The sequence below is a fragment of the Heloderma suspectum genome, chromosome 3 (genome assembly GCF_057233095.1).
Source record: "Heloderma suspectum isolate Gila_16-S chromosome 3, 16-S_ref, whole genome shotgun sequence".
NCBI classification, from domain to species: domain Eukaryota; kingdom Metazoa; phylum Chordata; class Lepidosauria; order Squamata; family Helodermatidae; genus Heloderma; species Heloderma suspectum.
In genome coordinates, this window is record NC_139460.1 from 72,247,708 (window position 1) to 72,270,430 (window position 22,723).

The window sequence follows — 22,723 nt, forward strand, 5'->3', positions numbered from 1 at the left end:
TTCACCACCAGACACATCCACAGCTGAGTGTCCTTTCGGCTTTGGCCCAGCCGCTTCACTCTTTCTGGTGCTACTTGGAAATTCCCTCTGCTCTTCCCCAGTAGTGTATCTTCCGGCGTCATCTCTTTTAGCCTTATGTATCATAAGGGGTTCCATGGGGTTTTCTTGGCAAGAATACTGGAGTGGTTTGCCATTTCCTTCTCCAGTGGACCACATTTTGTCAGAACTCTCCACCATGACCTGTCCGTCTTGGGTGGCCCTGCACGGCATAGCTTTTGGCTTCACTGAGTTACACAAGCCCCTTCGCCACAACAAGGCAGTGATCCATGAAGGGGAGATGTTACATACTGCTTGGTAAAACTACAAGCATGTCAAATATGGTAGTAGCTTTCCTAAAATCTGACGGAAGGTCTTGTTTACGTTTAGAAGGCTTGAACATGCAAGTCTTGTATCAGTAAACTTAAAGGAAGCTCCTTAAGTTGTCTGAAGCAAATGCTGTTTGACAACATATACTTGCAAGAACATAAGACCACTTCACGTATTACAGGGAAAGTGGTAGATAATGAAGAAAGCAAATCTTTCTTTGCCTTGTTGCTGGAAGATCAGATTCGTCCTGTATGGTCAGTCTCTGCTCTGAGGTAGAAATGGGAAGACTTGAAATGTTCCCCATAGGAACAAGTTAAAAACAAATCTGAAACTTAAAAAAATGGGCATGTAGTCTAATTCTATACACATATGCTCATAATTAAGTCTGAGCCAGAAGTCTGATCCCCCCAATTATTTAGGCTGCAAAGTTGAGGGACCTTTTGACTGGTTTTTTCCTGGAGGGGGGAGCAAAGCTTACCCTTTCCCAGCAGGTGTCATTTTATTCCCCAGGATGCCATGTCCTCCCTCAACATGGGAGTCGAGGCTGTTGTTGTTAGCAGTAGTAGTAGTAGTGGTGGTGGTGGTGGTAGTAGTAGTAGTAATAATAATAATAATTAATAATAATAATTTAATTTATATACTGCCCAATCGTGGAGGCTATCTGGGTGGTTCACAACAATTCATAAAAATAAATACCAAAACTACAACATTATACACTTTAACCCTGTAAGCAATTAACTTTGGGAATTTTGCAAAGCTGTGACATGTTTTGGCTTCATGACCTAGCATGACTTAACATTTCCTTATCTTCTCCAGAACCTGCAGAAGAGTGGGGGGAATTTCTCTTGCTTTAGCTTCAGAGAGCCTTGGAGAACAGTCAATCATCTTATTGCTTTTTAGTCTCACTATGGCTCAGCTCATCCAACCTTCCTTAGAGTCTGGAGAAAGAAATGGGAGTGGGAAAACCTCACTGACATACTGAGAGGCTTTGAAAGCAGTGACAAAACTTGCTCCTTCCAAATCTCTCTGAGCATTGGTGTGATGACTACTATATCCCAGGGATATCACCAGAGTAAAAAATGTATTCAGCAGTAGCAAGCTGGCAAGCAGATTTGTAGGCTCATAGATTACTGCCAGATAAATGTGCAGTCTTAGGTATGGTAAAGGTAGTCATATATATACAGGACCAAGGCATAGGGAGAGAGAATGGATGGGCTAAGGAATCTAGCCAGAACTAGGACTGAAGAGTGCAGCAAACAGTTCAGTTGCATGCAACTTCAGTAGTCCACCACCACATAAATAAAGAAGACAAAATTCTGCCTCCTAATCCAGTCTACCAATCAAATAACAACCGTGGCGCTAAAAATTAGTTAGTGCACACAAGCTGTCAATGAAGAGGCATGCTTCTACACAGGTCCATTGCTCTAGTTTCTGCACAAACAAAAAAAGTTGAGCTAACATAACAAGGACAGAATTTTACTTGATTTTATTATGGATTGCTTCATTAAGATGAGGAAGCCAGATCATTGTCTCCTGTAGCACTGCATGTATCTTGCAGCTCGCAGGTCACTTTCACAGGTGAAATTGTTTCTCCACATGCAGGTTCTTTCACAAGGTCCTTTCAGCATGATCTCAGGTGAAAATACACTTCGTAGTAACTTTTCAACCTTGAAAAAATGGTTGTGTGAATCTACCTTCAGTCATAACAAACTAAAGTTAAGCAGATGCATAGGTCATTTATTTGTCTGTTTAATTTATTTAAATACCACTTTTCCAAAAGCTTAAAGCAGTGTACCATCAACAAAAAATATAATAATTACAAAATCAATATTTAAAACCACTACAATATTATGCATGAAACAAAACACCTCAGAAAAATATAATTTCATTAAAAGCCGATGAAATAATAAAAGTTTACAACAGTAGAGAGGATGCTTTCTGTAGCTTTTCTGGGAGGAGGTTCCATAGAGGACCTTCTTTTGAGACTGCTGTCTTCAGAGGTGCACTTGATGGTGTCACAAGAGAGGGCCTTTCAGTTCCCAGGCTGTGGAACCCCCCTCCCAAGGGGAGGCTAGGTTCACTCCCTCACTGCCATCCTTCCCCTGGCAGGCAAAGACTGCTTTTTCAGGAAGGCCTTTGGTTTGTAAGTGGGTCTGTTGGGTTGGGTGCTGTTTTATTCTGTAATCGTTATTTTTTGTATTGTATTTTCTTGTATTGTTTTATTGTTTTAACCAATTTTAATTGTCTCTGTAAGCTGCCTTGAGTGCCATTTTTTGGTAGAAAGGCAGGGTACAAATTAAATAAATAAATAATTTTGGGACTGTTGCTGAAAAGACTCAATTCCTACCAACCATTGGACAAACCTGTTGAAAAGATGGCACAAACAGCTAGTTGACTGGCTTGACCTCAGTTGGTGAGTGGAGTCATATGCGGAGAGACAATCCTTCATGTATGAATGTCCAGGCAGTGTTATATCTTTCCATTAATCTCTGTTTTATCCCACGTCCCACCATAATAATAATGCATCTGAGTATTATACTGAAATCTAAAATTGGCTTGTAACATTTAATCCTTTCAATCTGCCCTGTTTAGACCCTGTCCTTCTTGTTTTTACACAACAAATATTATGAAATAAATGTCACTTAAAGTTACTACCAGCCTTTTTTGCCATATTTAATCATCAGGTCCTGTTAAACATTGCTTTGAGGTTTAGGAGAGGTGGTATGATTACTGCCTTGAAAGTCCATTTTATTTTTGTTGCACATCTGCAGCTTCTCCTATATGCTATTTACTTGAACACAAACTCATGTTTTCCTGCCTAATGAATTTTGACAGGTGGAATATTATGACACTTTTTCAATATGTTATATTGGAGGTTAGGATACTGCAGGTGTTTACCTTCTAATTACGACAGTGTACTCATGCTTAACAGTAGTTATTTTTAATCTCTACCTAAAAGGGGAAAGCCAAATGAGAGCACTGAAGGACTTAAGATATGCAAAACATCCCTTAAAAACCTGAATGCTTTGACATTTACCAATTATGAGTAAAATCTTATATATTTTTTCTGCACTTTATTTATTAAAATAGTGGATGGTTTGGTAAAAAAAATTATTTACATGTTTATGTAATACATTATGTAATGCAATTTTATTTTGAGATATTAGCGTTTTTTTTGTATGAACATTGTTGCTTAGACAAGCCTTCCATAATCCAGTGCCCTCCAGGTATTTTGGACTTCAACTCCCATCCACTCTAGCTAGCATAGCCAATGATCAAGAAGGCTTGAAGTTGTAGTCCAAAACATCTGGAGGGCCCCAGATTGGGGAAGGTTGGCTTGTAGGATTATAGTAGGATTTTGAAGCATAGTTTAAAATTACAGAAGTATGGTTTCACCTTTAACAGTGAACACTTTTGACACACTCAGATTTTGAATTATAGTAAATAAAAACTCGGAGTAAAGAAAGTGCTGACAATATGCCAAACCATGTTCTAGAAATTACTAACAGAGCCATCTTAACTGGGGCCAAGGGGGAAGCAACAAGGTGAATCTACTGCTTTGGCCATCCAAGTTAGTCACAACAGAAGGGAATTTTTCTATGCCAGTTCCAGGTTCGCATAGGTGAAGGGCCCAAATCAGACTTCTCTCCAGGAAGTGGAGCATCTTTGGGGGCTTTCTTCTGGTGGTAGCTTTCCATCTACCTGGGTAGAATAGGGGCCTCTGCTGTGGCAGAGTCCCCACCATCACCAGAAGAGCTTCTGCTGATGGAGGAATAGGGTCATCGCCCCTTCAGCCATCAATAATGGCAGGTTAGCATTGTACTGTGAGAATTCCAAATACTCATACAAGCTGACTCTTATCATCCTAAGCAATTGATAAAAAGGAGAAGTTTAGCAAGCATTGAACTGTTAAGTGTATTTGTCCCATCCATTTTGTTATACCATTATGTGCAGGGGCAAGATGTAACTTCCCAAGTTTAACCCACTCCACCCCACCCCACATCAGTTTCCTAAAGGAACAGTTTCATGTTCAGAAAGCATATATGTCTCCTGCAGGCAAGAAGTATCTTAATAGGACAGTCTAACTATTTAAACGTGGTGATATTGTGAAAGGGGTCCACCCTATACAGAAGTACTCAAGTGTTTACAGTACGCACAGTAGGGGAGGACATCAAAAAGAGGCTTGAACCTCCAAACTCATTGATTCATTTATGGATGTTTATGCTCCCTTCAACTAGTTCAAATGATTTTTTTAAAGTCTGAAGAAATAAAAAGATCTTCACCTTTCATCAAAAAGATAACCACTTTTGGTGCTAGGTGAGCATGGGACATCACAATTGAAATGCCCTCTCACTGGTCTCCACCTATCTCACCTCAAATAGCGGGAAACCCAATGGAGGACATCGGCAGATGAACACATTATATGGACAGGTTAATACAAGAGCAGGCTTCTTTTAGGTATCTGAGTCCCAAGTCAGGTAGAACAGGGACAGTCAGAGACCACATATGAGTGACACTGTCAGGAATAGTGCTCCTTCCTCTTTGGTTAACAAAGATTCAAGTATCCATATTCATAGATAGCATTGTTCATACATTGCTATCCCACAAGTGAAATTTATCAAAATCAAGAGAGCTCTCTATCTATTCCCCATGAATTTAAAATTTAGTTTCATTAAGTTAAGGAAGGTCACTATTCCACTTACGATATAAGCAAAATACTCAGTTTTTCTTAATGGTATTTGGTAATAATGACTGTAAATTCAGTTTGTTGATGCAGAGCAGGGATAGGGAACCTCCGGGATATGAGCCAAGTTCAGCCTATTAGGCCTCCCCATCTGGCCCATGAAGGCCTCCAGTGAGTCTTCTTCCCCTACCCAAAGCCCTTCCTTCAGAGTATGGAGAGGGGGCCAGCGAGCAGCTCCTAACTGAACTACCACCTCAAGGAGCACTGCTCAAAACAAGGGCTCATTTGGCTTCCCTCATCCCCTTTCCTGTTGGGAAAGGTGAAGGGGCAAGTGAAGCTGTGTGTGTGTGAATGGGGTCTAGGCAGACATGTTGGGGGCTGTACGCCAGCAGTGGGGGTAGCCTTTCTGACTGCTTGGTTGCTGCCCCTGGTGTGCTTCCCAGAGCCAATTTGGTCCTTAGGCTGAAAAAGCTTCCCTAGCCATCATGTAGGGTATATGCATCAATTATATGAATATAGCAGGCAGGACTTGGATTGGCATCCCTAAGGCATTTAGGCCCCATTGCGCTCTTGATGAAATCAGCCCACAGCTAAGTTAAAACTCTGGCATTCCCAAAAAACATATTGTGGATAATTTTGAAAATATTTCTACTTGAGAGCATTCTCAAACTGGTGGGTGAGGGAAGATTAATCCATCATTTTATTGGCCTCTGGATTAATATTCAGTTCACCTTTTCCATGTTGGTGTGCTTATAGAAGTGGTCTTTGTTCACAGAAAGGGACAGCAAATATTGTGGGGGAGCATAATCTTGGCTCTACAAATACGGAAAGCTGGGATAGAAGGCTTGCTTTACCCAGCAAATTCTGTCTAGATATATTGAGTATTCATTCATCCCTTCTTGCTTGCAGGGAGTATAATCACCTTGAACATTAACGGTGATTATGAAAATTACTCATAAATTAGGTAACAAATGGGACATTATAATGCATTTTTATTCTGTTTCCCAGTGTGTAGTATGTAATGGACAATCACTTCACATGTTATAGAGGCTGGGGGTGGCATTATGCTGAATATGATCCTGTCACTCTGCTCAGCAGGGAGATAGATCTTTTTCACACCATAGCTCATCTCTCGTATCTCCTTCATTCTTCATGCTTCACATTGCTAGATTTAGAACTGAGATTTCTCTACAGCCAAAAAGAACAAGTTACAATAAGCCATCTGTTTCATACTGTTTCTTGCATGTCCCGAATATGTTTGTGTCTTCAAATAGTTACATTTTTATAAATATCATACTGTAGGTTTAAAAACAATTATTTTTACATCACTGTTATTATTACTATTATTATTTATATACTGCTTTTCTGTAAGAGCATCACACAAAGTGGTGTACAGAATTGAAAGTGTATTCATTTTAATTTGTTTCATTTTATGTTTTAATTGATTTATTCCATGTTTTCTGTTCTTTTTATTTTTAGTTGTATCTGGTAAGTTGAAATTTTATTCGCCATCTTCTAATCATCGTTATCCATGTGACTGGAACATCTCTCCCCCTTTCTATCCATACCCTTACATATCCACCAACAAATCAGCTTCCAGCTTTCACATGTAATTGACTGGACAGACTGCAAAGGGCACATTCTGCATGAAGTATGGGTAATTTTTATGGCAAGCATCAAAGGTAATGGCTTGCTTATTTTTATCTGTTTTAATTGTTGTTAATACTGAATTCTGATTTTTAAGCTTTCATTCAGCTCTAACTGAATGTACATTTGATTCATTCTGGTTTTAAGAATGCCAAAATGCACATCCTTTCAAAGGTGTGCAAATTCTTAACAGTAATGAAATGTTCCATATGTATGGCTGGTCAAAGTAATCAAAATTTGGTTCTGAATCTTGTACTTCCTTTTTCGGACTCACTGTTCATTAGGTGAACAAGATAGTAATCTTTTGCATTCCTTTCCTCAGGGCCAATGTTAAAAATAACAAAAGTAGGATTACAAACTGTAATTGATTGCATCTGTAGATTAGTCAACTAAAGCTTTAATCACAGTTTAACATGTGCATTGAGATTGAACACAGACTGCAGAGACGAATCAGATCTATCATCCCTGCACCAAATTTGATGGGAAAAGATTGGGTTGGAGGCTAAGATAAATTAACTTGGGAAGTTTATGGAAGGAAAGTTTCCCATTTCCTCCCCTCCCCCCACAGTCACCAGCAACCCTAAATAGCCTTTCTGGAGGACTGGCCGGGGGGGTGGGGTGTCCTGAAGTAGGTTATGAGGGGCTGCTGAGCAATCACCCAAACCTGGGTAGAGGTCTGCCAAATTTGGGGTGATTCTCCCCTTCCCAAGCATCCCCCCAAATCCCACCCCACATTGCTTAGGAGGACCCCCTGGGGTGCAGGTGGCTGCAGTGGGGATGGGGAGACAAGAAAATTTCCTTCTGTGAACATACCTTAGGATCCAAGCTGCTGTCTTTTCTTCCAGTTGTATTAAAAGATGGCAGAAATAAGAAATAAGTATTTATTATTCACATTTCTTATTGAAACCACTAGATATTCCTTGAGCAGTTACTGGAACTTGATAATGCTTGAAACATATCAATACATCTTTTAAGTCTAAATCATCTACACTAGTAATGGGATCTGAACTTTTTCATCTTTTAAATCAGTATGTCTGATGTATTACTACGACAGGGAATATAATATATTCCAAATCCCAAAACTGAATGAAAATTAAAATAGTAAAGATGATCCTTCTTGAAAAGAATGAAGTTTTGTGTAAATGAAATTGTAGATTATTCCACATGTATCCTGAAAACCTAAGGCTTTTGTTATGCTTCTATAATACAATGAATTGTTTAATCAACTAAAAGTGAATTAGGTAAATGCATTTCATTGTTTTGCATCACTTCCAATAACAATAGAGCAGAGGTGGGCAACTCGTGGCCCTCCAGATGTTTTGTCCTCCAGTGCCCATCAACCCTCACCATTGGTTGTGCTGGCTAGGGTTGATGGAGTTCTAGGCCAAAACAACTGAAGGACCACAAATGGCCCACCCCTGCAATAGAATACATCTGGGCCCAGTGTTTTTAAACATTCTTCCATTTTATGGGCCTTGCAGAGGTGCCGTTCAGAGTTAGGTGTAGCAAAAGCTGTGAGTAAAGGAAATACCTTCAAAATACATTTCAGCACTTCAATAGATTCAACACTTTAGTTTTGTTCCGCAAATGCTAAAGCTGTTTGAATGATGATACAATTACTTGCCAGATGGAGTTTTGGGGGTAGTGCAAATGGCTGCTAAATGGACTTGTTGGCAGCTGCATCAAAGAAGGAAAGGTGGCCAAATTAATACATTAAGAATATGGATGTGAATCCATACTTGCAGACATATGTAGATGTGGCTATATGATTGCTTCACCACGCATCGAGCTTGCCACTCCACTGGATTTACTGCACACTACCAAAAATTTGTAGAAATTGACTGAGTGAGATAAATGGAAGTTTCCTTAACTGAAGTGTAGGCAACTTGTGGCGCTCCAGATGTTTTGGCCTACAACTACCATGATCCCTCATCATTGGCTATACTTGCTAAGGCTGATGAGAGTTGTAGGCCAAAACATCTGGAGCACCACAAGTTGCCCACTACTGCTTTAATCTGACTTTTGATATAAGGCTTCAGTATAATATAAGGAGAGACAAAGTTTTTAGGTGTGCTGGAACCAACCCGTTTGAATTATGTTCAAGCCAGCCTCTGGAGAACTGGTACTGTGTTCCTGTGTCAGAGTTGCTGACAATCATCTGCAAGATAGAAAGAAATCTGCATGGCTGTCAAACCATTGTTTGAATTTAGGGCTAATGAAAAAAGCAAAATAAAAGTACTATTATGTAATGGAAGATGATCTTATATGATCTGGAGTGACAAAGGGGCAGTGTGCAGAATTATACCAGGAGCTGAGTGACTGAGTTCTGTTGGAGGAAAGTAGAAAACGCACAAAATATAGGGAAGGGGAAAAGCCTTCAAATGTGCACAGAAGGCTGTTATTGCCTGTTTTGAGTTAACAGTCTTCGTTCTGACTCAGTTCTTACAAAAAGACCAAAACTGTGTGGTCTTCCGCAACATCTGCATCATTTTGGATGGTATGAAAAACAAGACAGTATTGACAAGAGACAAAGTGCCACAAAATTCTTAGTTTGTGCTGCTACAGACTAAAATGGCTGCCACCCTGGGTAACAGTTTTGGGTTCTCTTTGTAAGAACTGGTCAGAGTTGTCCTTGAGGAGGAATTTTAATTCAAAAAATGTTGGACAATTAAATCGTCTATGGGATTAAACCTTGGAGTCTCCTCTCCTTTCATTCTTACTGTGTTTTATAACAGGTTATACTTGTGAACAGTAATCAAGAGAAGAGATGACTACACTGAGCACATTGCAGTAATCTAGCCATTAATGTTGTTAGGACTGAATGAAAGGCTACTGTTTTCTCATGAAAAATGTGTACAACTATGTGAACACTGAGACAAGTAGATGATCTCTATCTTAGCAGGTCACAAATCCCATTTATTATCATCACTTCAGCCTGATTAGTTTCAGCTTTCATCGGCTTATTAATATCCAGACCCTACACAAACAGTAAAAAAAAAATACTGCTAGTCCTAGTTTACATTATTTACTGTAAAAGGTGTGAAGATTCTGGAACAGACCATAAGAATAAAATCAGACATATTTTTACACCACAATTATCATCATCATCATCATCATCATCTTTTACTTGTATGCCGCTTTTCCATGGAATTGTGCCCAAAGCAGCCCAGAACCTAACAAATGAACAAAAATATAGTCTACAAGACATCAAGCAGCAAAAAATATAACAGTATTCAAATAATACAATAGATACAATTAAAAATTCTAAAAATTATGTTTCTTTGCTCATGTAGCATTCAGGGATCCACAGAGAACCACGTCACTTAAAATGACCGGAAAACCATCATGAGGCCATTTTGTTTCTAGCAAACCATACTTCTGATGCTAGTTTAGAACCCATTTACCTAATACTAGCTTTCAGACTACTTATTTTCCCTGTGGATCCCATCACAGTATAGCTAAGGGCTGGGTGTGCCTGATCTCGTCTGATCTCAGAAGCTAAGTAGGGTCAGCACTGGTTAGTTCTTGGATGGGAGACTGCTAGGGAATCAGGCTTCCTGCAGGGGGTTGGACTCGATGGTCTTGTAGGCCCCTTCCAACCCTATGATTCTATAGGATCTCACTGCATGTTGAAAAACAGTCTGTATCCCACTAGGAGAACACAGAACTACTAGTTTGATCCAGGAAAGCTTTTATAGTTGCTTGGCATTCACACTTTATGCAATCTAGAATAAAATGGTCACTATCTAAAATCATTTGGAGAAATGATTATTAAGATTGTGAAAAGACTAAAAACAAACCCTAACTAATGTTGAAGTATGGTTGTGACATGTCCTACTAGTAATACCCAGTAAGAAAAGGGGTGTGAAAAATTAGTCTTTCAAATTATGGAGGAGTTAAAGATTGAAAAATAGAAATCAGTAAGATGTCTCTTTTTAAGCTTTCTCCTTTGCAGTATAAGAGGGTAAGCTGAAACTGAGAATGTTAAAGTAATATTTTCTTCTACTCCAGTTCAGTTACTATGCCTAATACACTCAACTGCCATAGCTTAATGCAACTGACATAATTTTTGACGTTCTATTTACTGCTAGATGTAGTGGCCATTTATGCCTGTGTAAATCAAATAGTTTGGACAATGCTCCAGTATTTATAATGTCCGGATGAGCAGATGTTTCAAATTTGTCTTCATTTACATATATATTTTGTTTGTACATGCCCTTGCTTATGTAAATGAAAGGAGGAATTCTGCCTCACTGTTGCTTTAAATTCATTCCTCTTCAGTAATTGCACTGAAGATTTTTAAATGGTTATAATTTACACAGTAGCAATCTTGGGGCCTTTGAGTTAAATTGGGAAAAAAAAATGGGGGGAAAAAGTGAGCATCCTTTCCTATATCAAAACCAAGCTTCTTATGGAAGCTATTAAATGATTCCTAGACTACAGTAAATCAAAGATGATGACTTTTGTGCATCTAAACCATGCATTTGCCATCATTTTGTGGTTTTACCGAAGTGTTAGAAGTACAGTTACGTGGGGGAATTTTTCTTTTATTTTCTGGTGACATCTAGAAATTAGATTCTCTCCCACCTCCTGTATTTTTGTGAAAAGAAAGAAAGAAAGAAAGAAAGGCTGGCTGGCTTATGGAGGTTAATTAGTTGTTTTGTTTTTATTATAAAAAAAAATGTTTTAATTCTCTAAAAAAAACAAACAGAAAAAAACCCAGACCTATCACAGTGCTAATAAGGCTGGGACATAAACTCTATAAAATTATATCTATACATACAAATTAGCATATGCAAAGTTTATACAAATTGGTATCTTTTGTCCTCTTTTTGGTACTGAACAATATTTTTTTATGATGTGTAAGTGTCAGGAAGTCTTTCAACTGGATTAATAATCCTTGTAATTGTACTGTACTTTTCCTCCTTCAGAGCCACCACATTTTGTTGTGAAACCTCGTGACCAGGTGGCTGCACTGGGCAGAACTGTGACTTTCCAGTGTGAAGCAACTGGAAACCCTCAACCAGCAATATTTTGGCGAAGAGAAGGAAGTCAGGTAAAATTAAGCTCCTCTTAGATTTTGCCAGATGATCAGATAAGATCAGTACCATTGATGTCTACTAGTGACCTAGATTGCCCTGGATCCACATCCCATTAACAGCTGTTGGATGTCTCCTTATTCTCCCTTGATCCTTTCTGGAATGTGTAGGCCCTTTCACACTGACAAACACCAGCTAGCTCTTTTTCGTGGTCTCGGCACATCACACATCGAAGTTGTGCACCTGTGCAGAGTCCTGTTTGGGAACATTCTAAAGCTGTGAAGCTTTTGGTGGGAACCCACAACCGCTAGTGCACATGCTCAAAGGGCATGGGCCTGTTCTTCTTGCTCAGTTCTTTTTTTTTGACCGCTGCAGCCACATCATAGGGCATGTTCTCCACTCCTTATTTCTGAGGAGAATTCAGTTGAGAGATACAGTCTAACTTTGAGTTCCTTTTTTCTTTTTCTGTCCACCATTCTATTTTGCATTTTTATTTTACTCATATTGCTTGGGGTTCCTCCTTTGCCTTAGGGATTCTGGCCCTAAAGGCCCCATCTAGAAAGTTCCCTCTTTGTGGAAGCACCCTACAGATGGGCACTCCCTTTGTCTACTCTATTTGGGGGAAGGCCATAAGGTTGATCCCTGAACCATTGTTAGGTGTTTACTAAACAGGTTCACTGACACTGTTCCTCCAGACTCTGGGTGCTCCTCTGGGATCATACTCCGAAAGCTGTGAACTTTGTGGCAAATTCGCAGAGCAAGAAATATTTGCTCCAACAAACTGCCTAATATGTCACTGTTCCCTCCTGAATCCAGTGTATCACTCCAAGCACACCTTCAGATGGGATCTCCTGTTACAGCACCTCCAAAGGCAACTATGTGGATATTTCCATTGCCTTCATTGACATCTAATTTCATACTGTCAGTGATGCCAAGTATGAGTCCAAATACTTGGACTGAACCTGGTCCATACTGCAAAAGCCCCAGAACTTAACCTATCCACCCGCTTCCTGTCTTTCAGGACAGGGAAGCCTAAAAAGAACGAAGTTAACCATCCTCTCCTGTCAGAGCTAGAGTCAGCTTTTGTGCAGTTCTTGGTTTCAGTACAGCTGGCAGATAAGTTGGCTTTGGTACCAATATTGGTGCCTGCTCCAGGAATACCCCCAGCCCCACTTTTTCTCTGCTCCACTATACAAGTACTGAAAAAGGTATGACAAACACTCAGCCTTTCGTCTTCTGGTGAACTTCTGGTTATCGGTTCCATAATGGAAGGTGGGATAAGAAAGAAGTCTGTTGAGTTAATATCAGCTCAGAATTGGGGTGACCCCCACTGTGCTGTGGCAGGTCCCTACCTTGCCAGTCCCTGGACTCCCATTGAAGCTCACTGGACTCCTGTTACTCTCAATCCTCAGATTACCTCTACTCCATTTGGAGGGAACCACCATATCACTGATATTCTAGATCTCTCCCAGTGTTATGGGATCAGAAATCACCGTGAAGATGGAAGCTGGGATCTAATTACGGTTGTCTCGGGAATATCCATGGTACTGTGACCCACATCCCAGTTGGGAATGTAGTCAGAATCAGTACTCCAGGTACTGGCACTACCAACTGAGAGTATGGCACCCACTGGCATAGATTGTCAAGATCCCTGGAGTTGGATGCTTTGCATCAAGGATGGCATTTGGAAGCCTCTTCTGTCTCTACTGTGAAAACTATAACTTTGTCTAATGTGGGACTGGGATAGCTTACAGCCCTAACAGTGCCTACTTCCCTAACATCTCAACTTGCTATGGAACTGACACACCTGATACTGATGGAACTGGCACCCCCAATACCAACTTCAATCATGACCCTCTTGGCAACCCTTTCTGGATCAGCTCCCTCAATGCTGCTTGCAGGCTCAGTTTCCTCTGTACTGCTGTTACTGCAAATTCAGACCCAACAACAGTCTCATCCTGCTTTTCAGGTAAGGTTGGTACCAACAGCAGTATCTATCCTCTTACATTGCTGTAGGCTCCTGTCATGCTGGCACTCCCAGGACCAATCCACCTCAGTACCGAAGGTCTCTAGTGCCTCTACACTGTGGCACTGGTTCAGCAACCTGAGGATTCTTTCAATGCAGAAGGGTACCAGTAAGGTACTGCCTGCTCAGTGTTAGTGTCCACATCTGTCCAGATGCTACTGTTAGTGATCAAGATCATGAAGCACAACTGACCCTACACTGAGCAGACTCTGGATGCCAAGAATATTGGGTATGCAAGTTCAACAACAGCCAGTTCCCAACAAAGATCTCGTTTTTTAGTTGTCCAATCTGAGTTGTCAGTAACTATTCCCATGCTTCTGGCTTTACTTTAAGCAGCTAAGGACTCACAGCAGAAACCATAATCAAGGCCACTGACCTCCAAGTGGCTGGAAAATCTCTACAGGGTTCAGGAGGAAGACCACAAGTTCTTGTTCCACCATCTGGGTCCTAATTCTATTTTTATTGAGGCAGCTCAGAGCAAATCTCTGAAGAAGGTTCTATACTGCCCCAGTGGACAAGGAGAGCCAAAAGCTGGATGCTCTGGGGAGAAAATTTTACTCCATGGTGACCCTCTCCAGATGGTTAACTTTCAGGCCTGCAGGTCCAGGTACTAGCACTTCCTCTGGGCATTCTTCAAGCACCTGCCAAAGAACAAGAAGGATCTTGCCAACATGTTCTTCTTAAGTGATGCTTCCTAGCTGGCAAAACAACAAATTAATACCTCCCTCCACACTGCAGACTTTAGGTCGAAGATTACGGCTGGTGCCTTAGCCATATGGAGGCATGCTTGGCTAAGATCAGCAAGCCTTACCTAGGGGGTCAGAATGCATACTGAAGACCTTTCCTTTGATTGGGAGTGCTTTTTCAGTGCTAAAACAGATAAAGCTGAAGACAGAGTGCAGGCAATAAAGACAATGGCCAAGAGAATGGGATTGGGAGCACAATAGACCATTTCACACTTAGGGATGGACAGACTCACCTCTGTCTGTGGTCACTGGGCACTCACTGATGCTGCTGCCTCCACCCATACCCACTCAAGCCCCTGGACAGCTCGGCAGTGAGCGCTGTGGGCTACCTGTCTCCTTAGCGAGCCACCATTTTGCATATGAAACCTGCTGCAGGGTTATACGATGGTCCATTTACATCTGTAATGTTACATAAATGGCCATTTATGTGCACCATTTGCACAGCATTACTTTTACGGAGAAACCTGAGCTGCCATTTTTACACAAAATGGCGGCTTGCTAAGGGGACCGGCAGCCGCCAGGTGCTTGTAGACTGCATGAGCGCCCAGCAAACAGCTCCGGTAAGTTGCGATGGCTCAGCAAGCGGGGTCCAGGGAGCCAAGCGTGGGGGAGTCTGCCAGACTCCACCTCCCTCTTGGACTCCCACGACATCCCTATTCACACCCTCAATCATAAAATAAAGGATCATCCAATAGGCAAACCTCATATTCTCCTGGATCAGGTTCCTCCCATCAAGCCTTAGCTCAGGGCTCAAAGAGGTTGTTTCCACCCTCTAATTTCAAATCCTGCTTTCACCATAAGGTCCCAGAGCAGTACAAATGGCACCTTTGACTGCTTTCAGCACTCCAACCCACCTCTGACTCTAACTTTGGTGCTAGACCTAGGTGGTTTAAGGGATCATGGAGGAACATCACTATGGACACTTGATCCTAGCCATTGCTCAAAAAGGTTTCCATTGTTTTCTTCCCTCCCCCAGAGAGTATACTGTGCACTGCTCTACTTTGTCCCATATTAGACCTTCAGGACATAAATACTTTTATTATGCCAAACACATTCTGCATGGTCACACAAGCCAACACACTGTTCCTACTTTGCCAAGGTGATTGGCTTGCCTCATAGACCTGAGGGTATGAGAGCTATGTCAGGCCACAACCTGGTTGCAGCCATCTACATTTGCCTAACACTACAAATTGGACATTAGGGTTTGTGTGGATGCTTCCATTGGCCAGGGCTGTCCTCTTCTCCATGATGACCTAAGGCACTTACCTGCCACGAGTAAATCAATTGGTTATTCACCCATATGTGTGATGCATGGAGACCACAAAGAAGGGGGATAGGTTGCTTACCTGTAACTGTAGTTCTTCAAGTGGTCATCTGTGCATTCCACAACCCACTAGCCACCCCACGCTCAGTGCCTGTAAGCATATTTCCTATGACCACTGTGGCAGATGCTGGGAACTGAGTGAGAAGAATGAGGCCTTGCCCTTCGAGTGTGTGCACTGGGAAGGTGAGTTCCCACCAACAGCTTCTCAGCTTTAGAATGCTCCCGAATGGAGTTCTGCACAGGCACAGAACCTATATGTGTGAATGCAAAGAACTATAGTTACAGGTAAGCAACCTATCCTTATTCTAAAAGCACAAGACTTGTTACATTTTATAATTCTTTTTTAAGGGTTTCTTTAAATTTGCCAAACACAGCATGCATTCTGACTTTACAGAGACCTCTCTGTCCCTTGCCAGCCACATACTGTCTCCACACAGGATTAAAAAGCAGGAAGCTTTTCAAGTATCTTTCAGGCTAAAGTACACATTTTGGGACATAAATGCTGTGTATGTTAAATTTTAAAAATATCAAGCATATGGCCTGAGACTACATGTTAAATCAAGCTGTTGGCCCCTTCAACTTTGTTGAACAGGTGCCAACATGTAGCAGAAAAATGAGAAGGAAAAGATCAGCGATAAGGATCTGTTAGTACTTAGGGTGTAACGAAAGATGGTATATCCTGTTTGTTTTGGTAATTTCAGGAATATAAATTGTGCTCGGAAGAAAAAAAAAGTACTAAACCCCTTCTTTGTGAAATATAAGAAGTTAAATATTTTTTCAGGTAGGCACAGAAAACTGAAAAATGGCACATTTGATGCCATTTATATGTGAAATTCACTTCAGACTTTCGTGATCAGTTTGTAACATAGTTTCTAATGTTTTACTAAGGAAAAGGCAGTATTCACTTATATTTATGTGGGTTTTATTGTGATATGTAGAGCTGGTGACAAGGGCTGTGGTCCAAAGAGCTACTTCAGGTGTGTAAAACTCAACAGAACACTGATAACCCTACAACAGCCCATGTATTATTTGAGTTGTTTCCCTTTCAAATAAGCCATGCCACCTGGGTTTGGACAACATTACCCTGGGCGGGTAATTAGGGAAATGGTAGATTAAAACAAGGAAATGCTTCTTCACACAGCACATAGTTAAACTATAGAATTCGCTACCACAGGACATAGTGATGGCCACCCATTTGGATGGCTTTAAAAGGCAGTTAGATAAATTCCTGGAAGAGAAGGCTATCAATGGCTAGTAGTCCTGACTGCTGTATGCTACTTCCAGTATCAGAGGCAGTATGCTTATGTACACCAGTTGCTGAGGAACAAGACAAGAGTGGGAGCGTGCTGTTGCACTCATGTCCTGCTTGTTTCCCATGGGCAGCTGGTTGGCCACTGTGTGAACAGAATGGTGGTCTGGATGGACCTTTGGTCTGATCCACCATGGCTCTTCTTATGTTCTTCCATTCACCATGACTTATTTAAGCCATGATGGCTTGTTTGATCATGCAAACTGGGTTATGGAAGGGGAGTTATTGTACAAAACGTATATCCAAAGCTACTTTGGGAATCAGGAACCAGTTGCACGTTAACACAAAGATAAGATAGATAAATAAATATTACTAAAGATAATATATATATGGAAAAAATAATATAAAACCAGAAATTTCCTGCATTGGTTGCAGGAGTCTCTGAGTGAAGAGGCTAACCAAAAAGCAAGGTAATGAAACAGGCAAATGCTCAAACACACAGGTTTCAGTCTATTGGGGTCAGGCTAAGGCAGGAGTGGTCGACATAGAAGGCAGAGATCAAAACACAGTTAGGCAATCAGATATATTACACAGTCCAGAAGCAGAGTCGAGAAGTAGTCCAAGATCAGTAGCACGGAACATCAATCACAGGATAAGGTCCAGGAGACAAGGTAGACATCACTGGAACTGAAAGAACAGTGTTGTTTCCAACACTGGCTAGGCAGACACTGAAGACTTTTAATATCAGCACTGGCTGAGCCCCATGTACAGCTCAGTTGCAGTACATTAGAGCTCTCTACTCAGAGCTCTATTTTTGTGGAGTCACTTTCTCCTGAGGACTCCTTCTTTGCAAGTGCACACTCCTTTTTACAGGACCCCTACTGGCCTGTCGCTTGAGGCACCGATACTCCTCAGGGCCAGGGGGTTTCTCAGGCTCTGCCTCAGAGGCAGGGTCCCCTCCCCCTGCAACCAGGCCTGCAACCATCTCCCCAGAAATCCCAGGCTCCTCCTGGTTGCTAGGTGACAGTGACTGGGTTTGGACGATCATGAGGGTGAAAGAACTCATCATGGGTTCTTCCCCTGCCCCTGTGCATATGACTGCAATTTACATAATTACCTGCGATGCAGCACAGGTTGCCGTGTTGTCTGAATCCATGGCTTGCATTAGGGGTTGTGGGATGGTTGAGAAACTACCCTGCAGCACATGTACTGGGTTCAGATGACATGGCAACCCACGCTGCATTGTGCTTAATTATGCAAATCACACGTGTGTCATGCACAGGGGCTGAGAAACAACCCACAATGGCTTCTTTTGTCCCCACGATCATCCGAACGTGGCCAGAGACAGATTTGGGGTGCCCTCAGTTTCTGGGAGCTCTAGCTCTTCCTTTGAGGAGGATTCCTCCAGTCAGGGCATGACAGAAACTTCTATTTTTTCTTCTAACTTGTGGAAGTCAAATGTTTTCTACAGAAATAATACATAAATAGCATTTATCAGTATTTCCAATATAGGCTACAAAAAAGATAGTGACTTCACATATTAAAACATTATAATTAGTTTACTTTCTTTTTACTTAATTGGTTTTGAATGCATGTAACTGGTGATTGTATGTGTACAATCAGAATTTTTGCATGTAATGTTTTGTTTATGTTTGCATATATCCAGTAGATACAATAGGGTAGAAGGACATAAAAAATGCCTTGCAGTATCAGTCAGTCTAGTTCAGCATTCTTTTTCTAACAGCAACCAAAGAAGGTGATGGCCTATTTGTCCTTAGTGTCCAGTACTCAGAAATATATTGTTACCATTGAACATCAAAGATAATATCCACAGATAGACATATCATCCATGAATTTGACTAACAAGGAAATAAGATGCAGCCTTCTCCTATATACACATAGTACAGTCTCCCCCAACTTATAAACAGAGGTACCAGATGATTTTTCACTAGAAACCCCATCAACATACAGCAGCATAGCACTTCCATTCATTCATGACATTTCTATACTGCCCAATAGCCAAAGCTCTCTGGATGGTTTACAAAGATTAAAACCTTAAAAATACATTATAAAAACCATTTACATACAGACATATAAACACATAGCATGCACAGAGACACACATACATCTAAAACAATTTCAAACTAGCAACAATAAAAAAGATCTAGGACCTGATTAAAACCTCATCATATGCTGCCAAATGCCTGAGAGGACGATCTTAACCTACAGCTGAAAAGATAACAATGTTGGTGCAAGGCAGGCCTTGTCAGAGAGATCATTCCACAATTGGGGGGGCCACCACCGAGAAGGCCCTCTCCCTTGTTGCCGCCTTCTGAGCATCCCTTGGAGGAGGCACCTGGCGGAGAGCCTTGGATGGTGAACATAGTGTACGGGTAAGTTCATGCTGGGAGAGACGCTCCATCGGGTATTGACTTATTCTACCTAATACAAACCCTCTGTTAAATACATTTAGCACGTTTTTGTATATATTGATAATACTTGTAAGGAATGCCGCTGTTGCCTTCCGAATCCTCCAATAGGCAGAATCAACACTCAGACAAAAGGGCTGCTTTCCAAGGCTTTAATTCCATTCAACCTAATGAAGCTTACAGATGCTAATTGCCTGAGACTCAGGCGAAATACAAAGGCACAGCCTAGTAGGGGTTTCTAAGAGTTAGGACGTCAGTTGGTCTCCGTTTGGGGGAAAGCGCGGCAACTCTCTGAACTTAAGGAGTAGGAGGGGAAGGTCTCCCCCTCTCCTGTGGGGCCTCGGGGCACAGCTGTTGATGTCGAGCCAATAGGGCTGAGTGCCTAAGCTTGGCTCCCGCAACCTCTCGCTTGTGCCTGTGCCTTGCGTCTAAAAGCTCAAGTTGTCCCTCCCTTTTCATGCTAGGGTGACTGTCGCTCCCAGGAATGTGAGCAGGGGAGGGCTCCCCCTCCAGCTGCACCTCTGAAACCTGAGAGAGTTCCTCTCCCACAGATTGTATCTCCTCCTCAGAATCAGAGCTGCTTTGGGTCTCTGTGGGCTCATATCCAACCCTGACATCACTAAACATCTTGTAACAAGCCTTGGTTGATCTGCAGCCTAATCCTTTGCATACTGAATTAAAAACAAACTTTTAAATCAATGGGACTTACTTATTCCCAAGTAAGTATGAATTGCACATTTCAGCCCCAGATATATTGGTACTATGGCCATATACACTTATTCATGGAAAATCTAAATTTAAATTTCTCTTTAGCCATGTAGATTGGCCTGGGCTGTTTCTCAGCATCAGGCTCTATCTGAAAAATGGGATGAACAATGGCTTTGTTATACTAAGAAAGAACAAGGTTATAGGGTATTTGGAATATTAAAAGTGTATGTATATATGAAGGATAATCTATCTGACTTGCTGCTTTTTCCATTTCTCCTATTTTCCAGAACCTGCTTTTTTCATACCAACCTCCTCAGTCTTCCAACCGGTTTTCTGTCTCTCAAACGGGTGATCTAACTATTACAAATGTTCAGCGTTCTGATGTTGGATATTATATCTGCCAGACTTTAAATGTTGCAGGAAGCATAACAACAAAAGCATACTTGGAGGTTACTGATGGTAAAGTATATAAAATTTCATTTTTAATTGCGAATAATGTAGCAATACTGAATTCTAATGGTAGGATGATATAATTCTGTATTTATATGATTTCACTTGAATAAGCTGAAAATACAGAGGCTTACACTATTTACATCATTGTGAATTCATGTGGTATAAAAGTTATTTAAAAAGATGAATGTGTACTGGAAAATGTGACTGATCAATAGCTCAAATGTAATAGTTCATTACTGGTCCATGATAGAATATTACTTAAGCAATAAATAGTATGTAAATTGTTTGCTTTTCATACTGTCAGTAATACATAGTTCAATCATAGAATAGTCATAGAATAGGAGGGGAGGAAGGGGCCTACACAACCATCAGTCCAAATAAAAGGTAATTATGCTATAGTTTTCTAGTGTATGAAATCCTAGGCACCTTACAAAATAGTTCATAAGTAAAGTATATATAATGCTTGAATTCTGGAAGAATATGGCACAATGAAGACCAATACTTTAAATTACTCCCTGAGGTGATTGTCTCTAGCTAGCTGTTCCTATATTGTGGAGATTGCATAGATAGGGCTACTTTCTTCATACTATTACAGATGGCTGTAAGATGGTTGTAACATAATTTAAATAATGTATGTGGATAGTTTTTAATTCTTGAAATGAGCTATATAAATACCAAGGTACAGTTCAGATGTCACAGACTCGGTCTGATAAATTATTGGAGGCACAGTAGTGCCTCCAATATTATAAATAAGGTGATAAGTAAAAAAAAGATTCCTCCATGTTAAATGAAAATCAGGGGGTAGGTTATTCTAACCTTAATAAAATCGAAAGGTTTTCACCAAACTGCCTAAAAATCGCACGTGCCAGACAGAAATGTCTGTTTTACATAACCTGAAAAATTCAGGAGAATTGGTTAAAGACTGACAGAGAAAGGGCAGTTAACAGAAAAAATAAAATAAATAGTCATGCAGTTTTGGCACTGAAAATATGTGTTGGCAACTTTTTGTGCTCATTGTTTACCAAAAGCCTGGAGGCAAACATCAAAACCATATATGTTTTCTTATTCCGTTTCTATTGTAGTTGGTAGAATTGAATTTTTTTTTAAAGAATTCAATTTACTTATTTTTTAAAATAATTTGTATTGGTATAATGAATCCCTATGAGATTTCATAAGGCGGCACTCGGAATGTGGGTAGAGGGGAAGGGAATAACTGCTGGGTGGAGAAAAAGCAGCAGCAGCTAACTGAGTTTCTGGGACCTGTGTGTGTCTGTACACAGACAAGTTGTTTCCTCAGCGTGACCGGACCCCACTGCTTCTGTTTACTGGTCTGCACTCCCAGCCATTCCCCTTCTTCTTCTGCTCCCCCCTGTCCCCTTAATCATTTGTGTTACTAAGGGCACAAATCCTATGCATGTTTAGACAGAGAAAAGGCCTACAGCTCCCAGCATTCCCTGTCTAAACATGCATAGGATTGTGCCCTAAGTTCCCTTTTTGAATTCATGTGCTGGGAAGAGAGGCCTGAGATGGAAGCTATGGCATGGAAAGGGAGTGAAAATTTGCTTCATAACTTTGTGTTTGGGGTTCTTGCTTCCCTTCTGGGAGAAGAAGAGTCTTCTTTTTTTCTTTTTGAACATGTTTTCTCTTGGTTTTGAGACTATTTTGGGCTATCTTTCTCCAAGCCCGTTTCTCTGAGCCAGGCACCTGAGTAGATCAGTGTAGTTTTTGTCTGCTATTTATTTCACTCACTGGTGAAGCATGGGCTACACAACACTTTTCAATTTAAAATATTGTCTTCACTCTCAACCTGGATTAATTTTTCCTACCTGGACTTTGCCGAGTTATACACCCTGGATTCTAGTAGAGATCTCTTTCAACCTTCTGGGTCCAAGAAAGCCTGGGCTTCAGATCTCTGCTTGGGATAGGTAGCTTTTTAATTCCCCCCTCCCCCTCCAGCTGCCCTTCACTCCTCAGTCACTGTCTTCCTTCTCTCTAAAAGTTTGGTCCATACTGCTATATAGATGAAAGCTTGAAACACTGCATTTAAGTAGT

The 22,723-nt window shown here is 41.0% G+C and overlaps 1 protein-coding gene across 3 annotated transcripts in view; it reads left to right on the top strand.

Annotated features, from left to right (window-relative positions):
• The window catches only part of ROBO1 (roundabout guidance receptor 1), a 602,488-nt gene that overhangs the window by 488,909 nt on the left and 90,856 nt on the right, over positions 1 to 22,723 (top strand). For all 3 annotated transcript variants that reach the window (XM_084843506.1, XM_084843507.1, XM_084843508.1), the window contains exons 7-8: positions 11,629 to 11,753; positions 20,506 to 20,677. In XM_084843506.1, the coding sequence (XP_084699632.1) occupies positions 11,629 to 11,753; positions 20,506 to 20,677 (297 nt within the window). The remainder of the gene's footprint in view (positions 1 to 11,628; positions 11,754 to 20,505; positions 20,678 to 22,723) is intronic.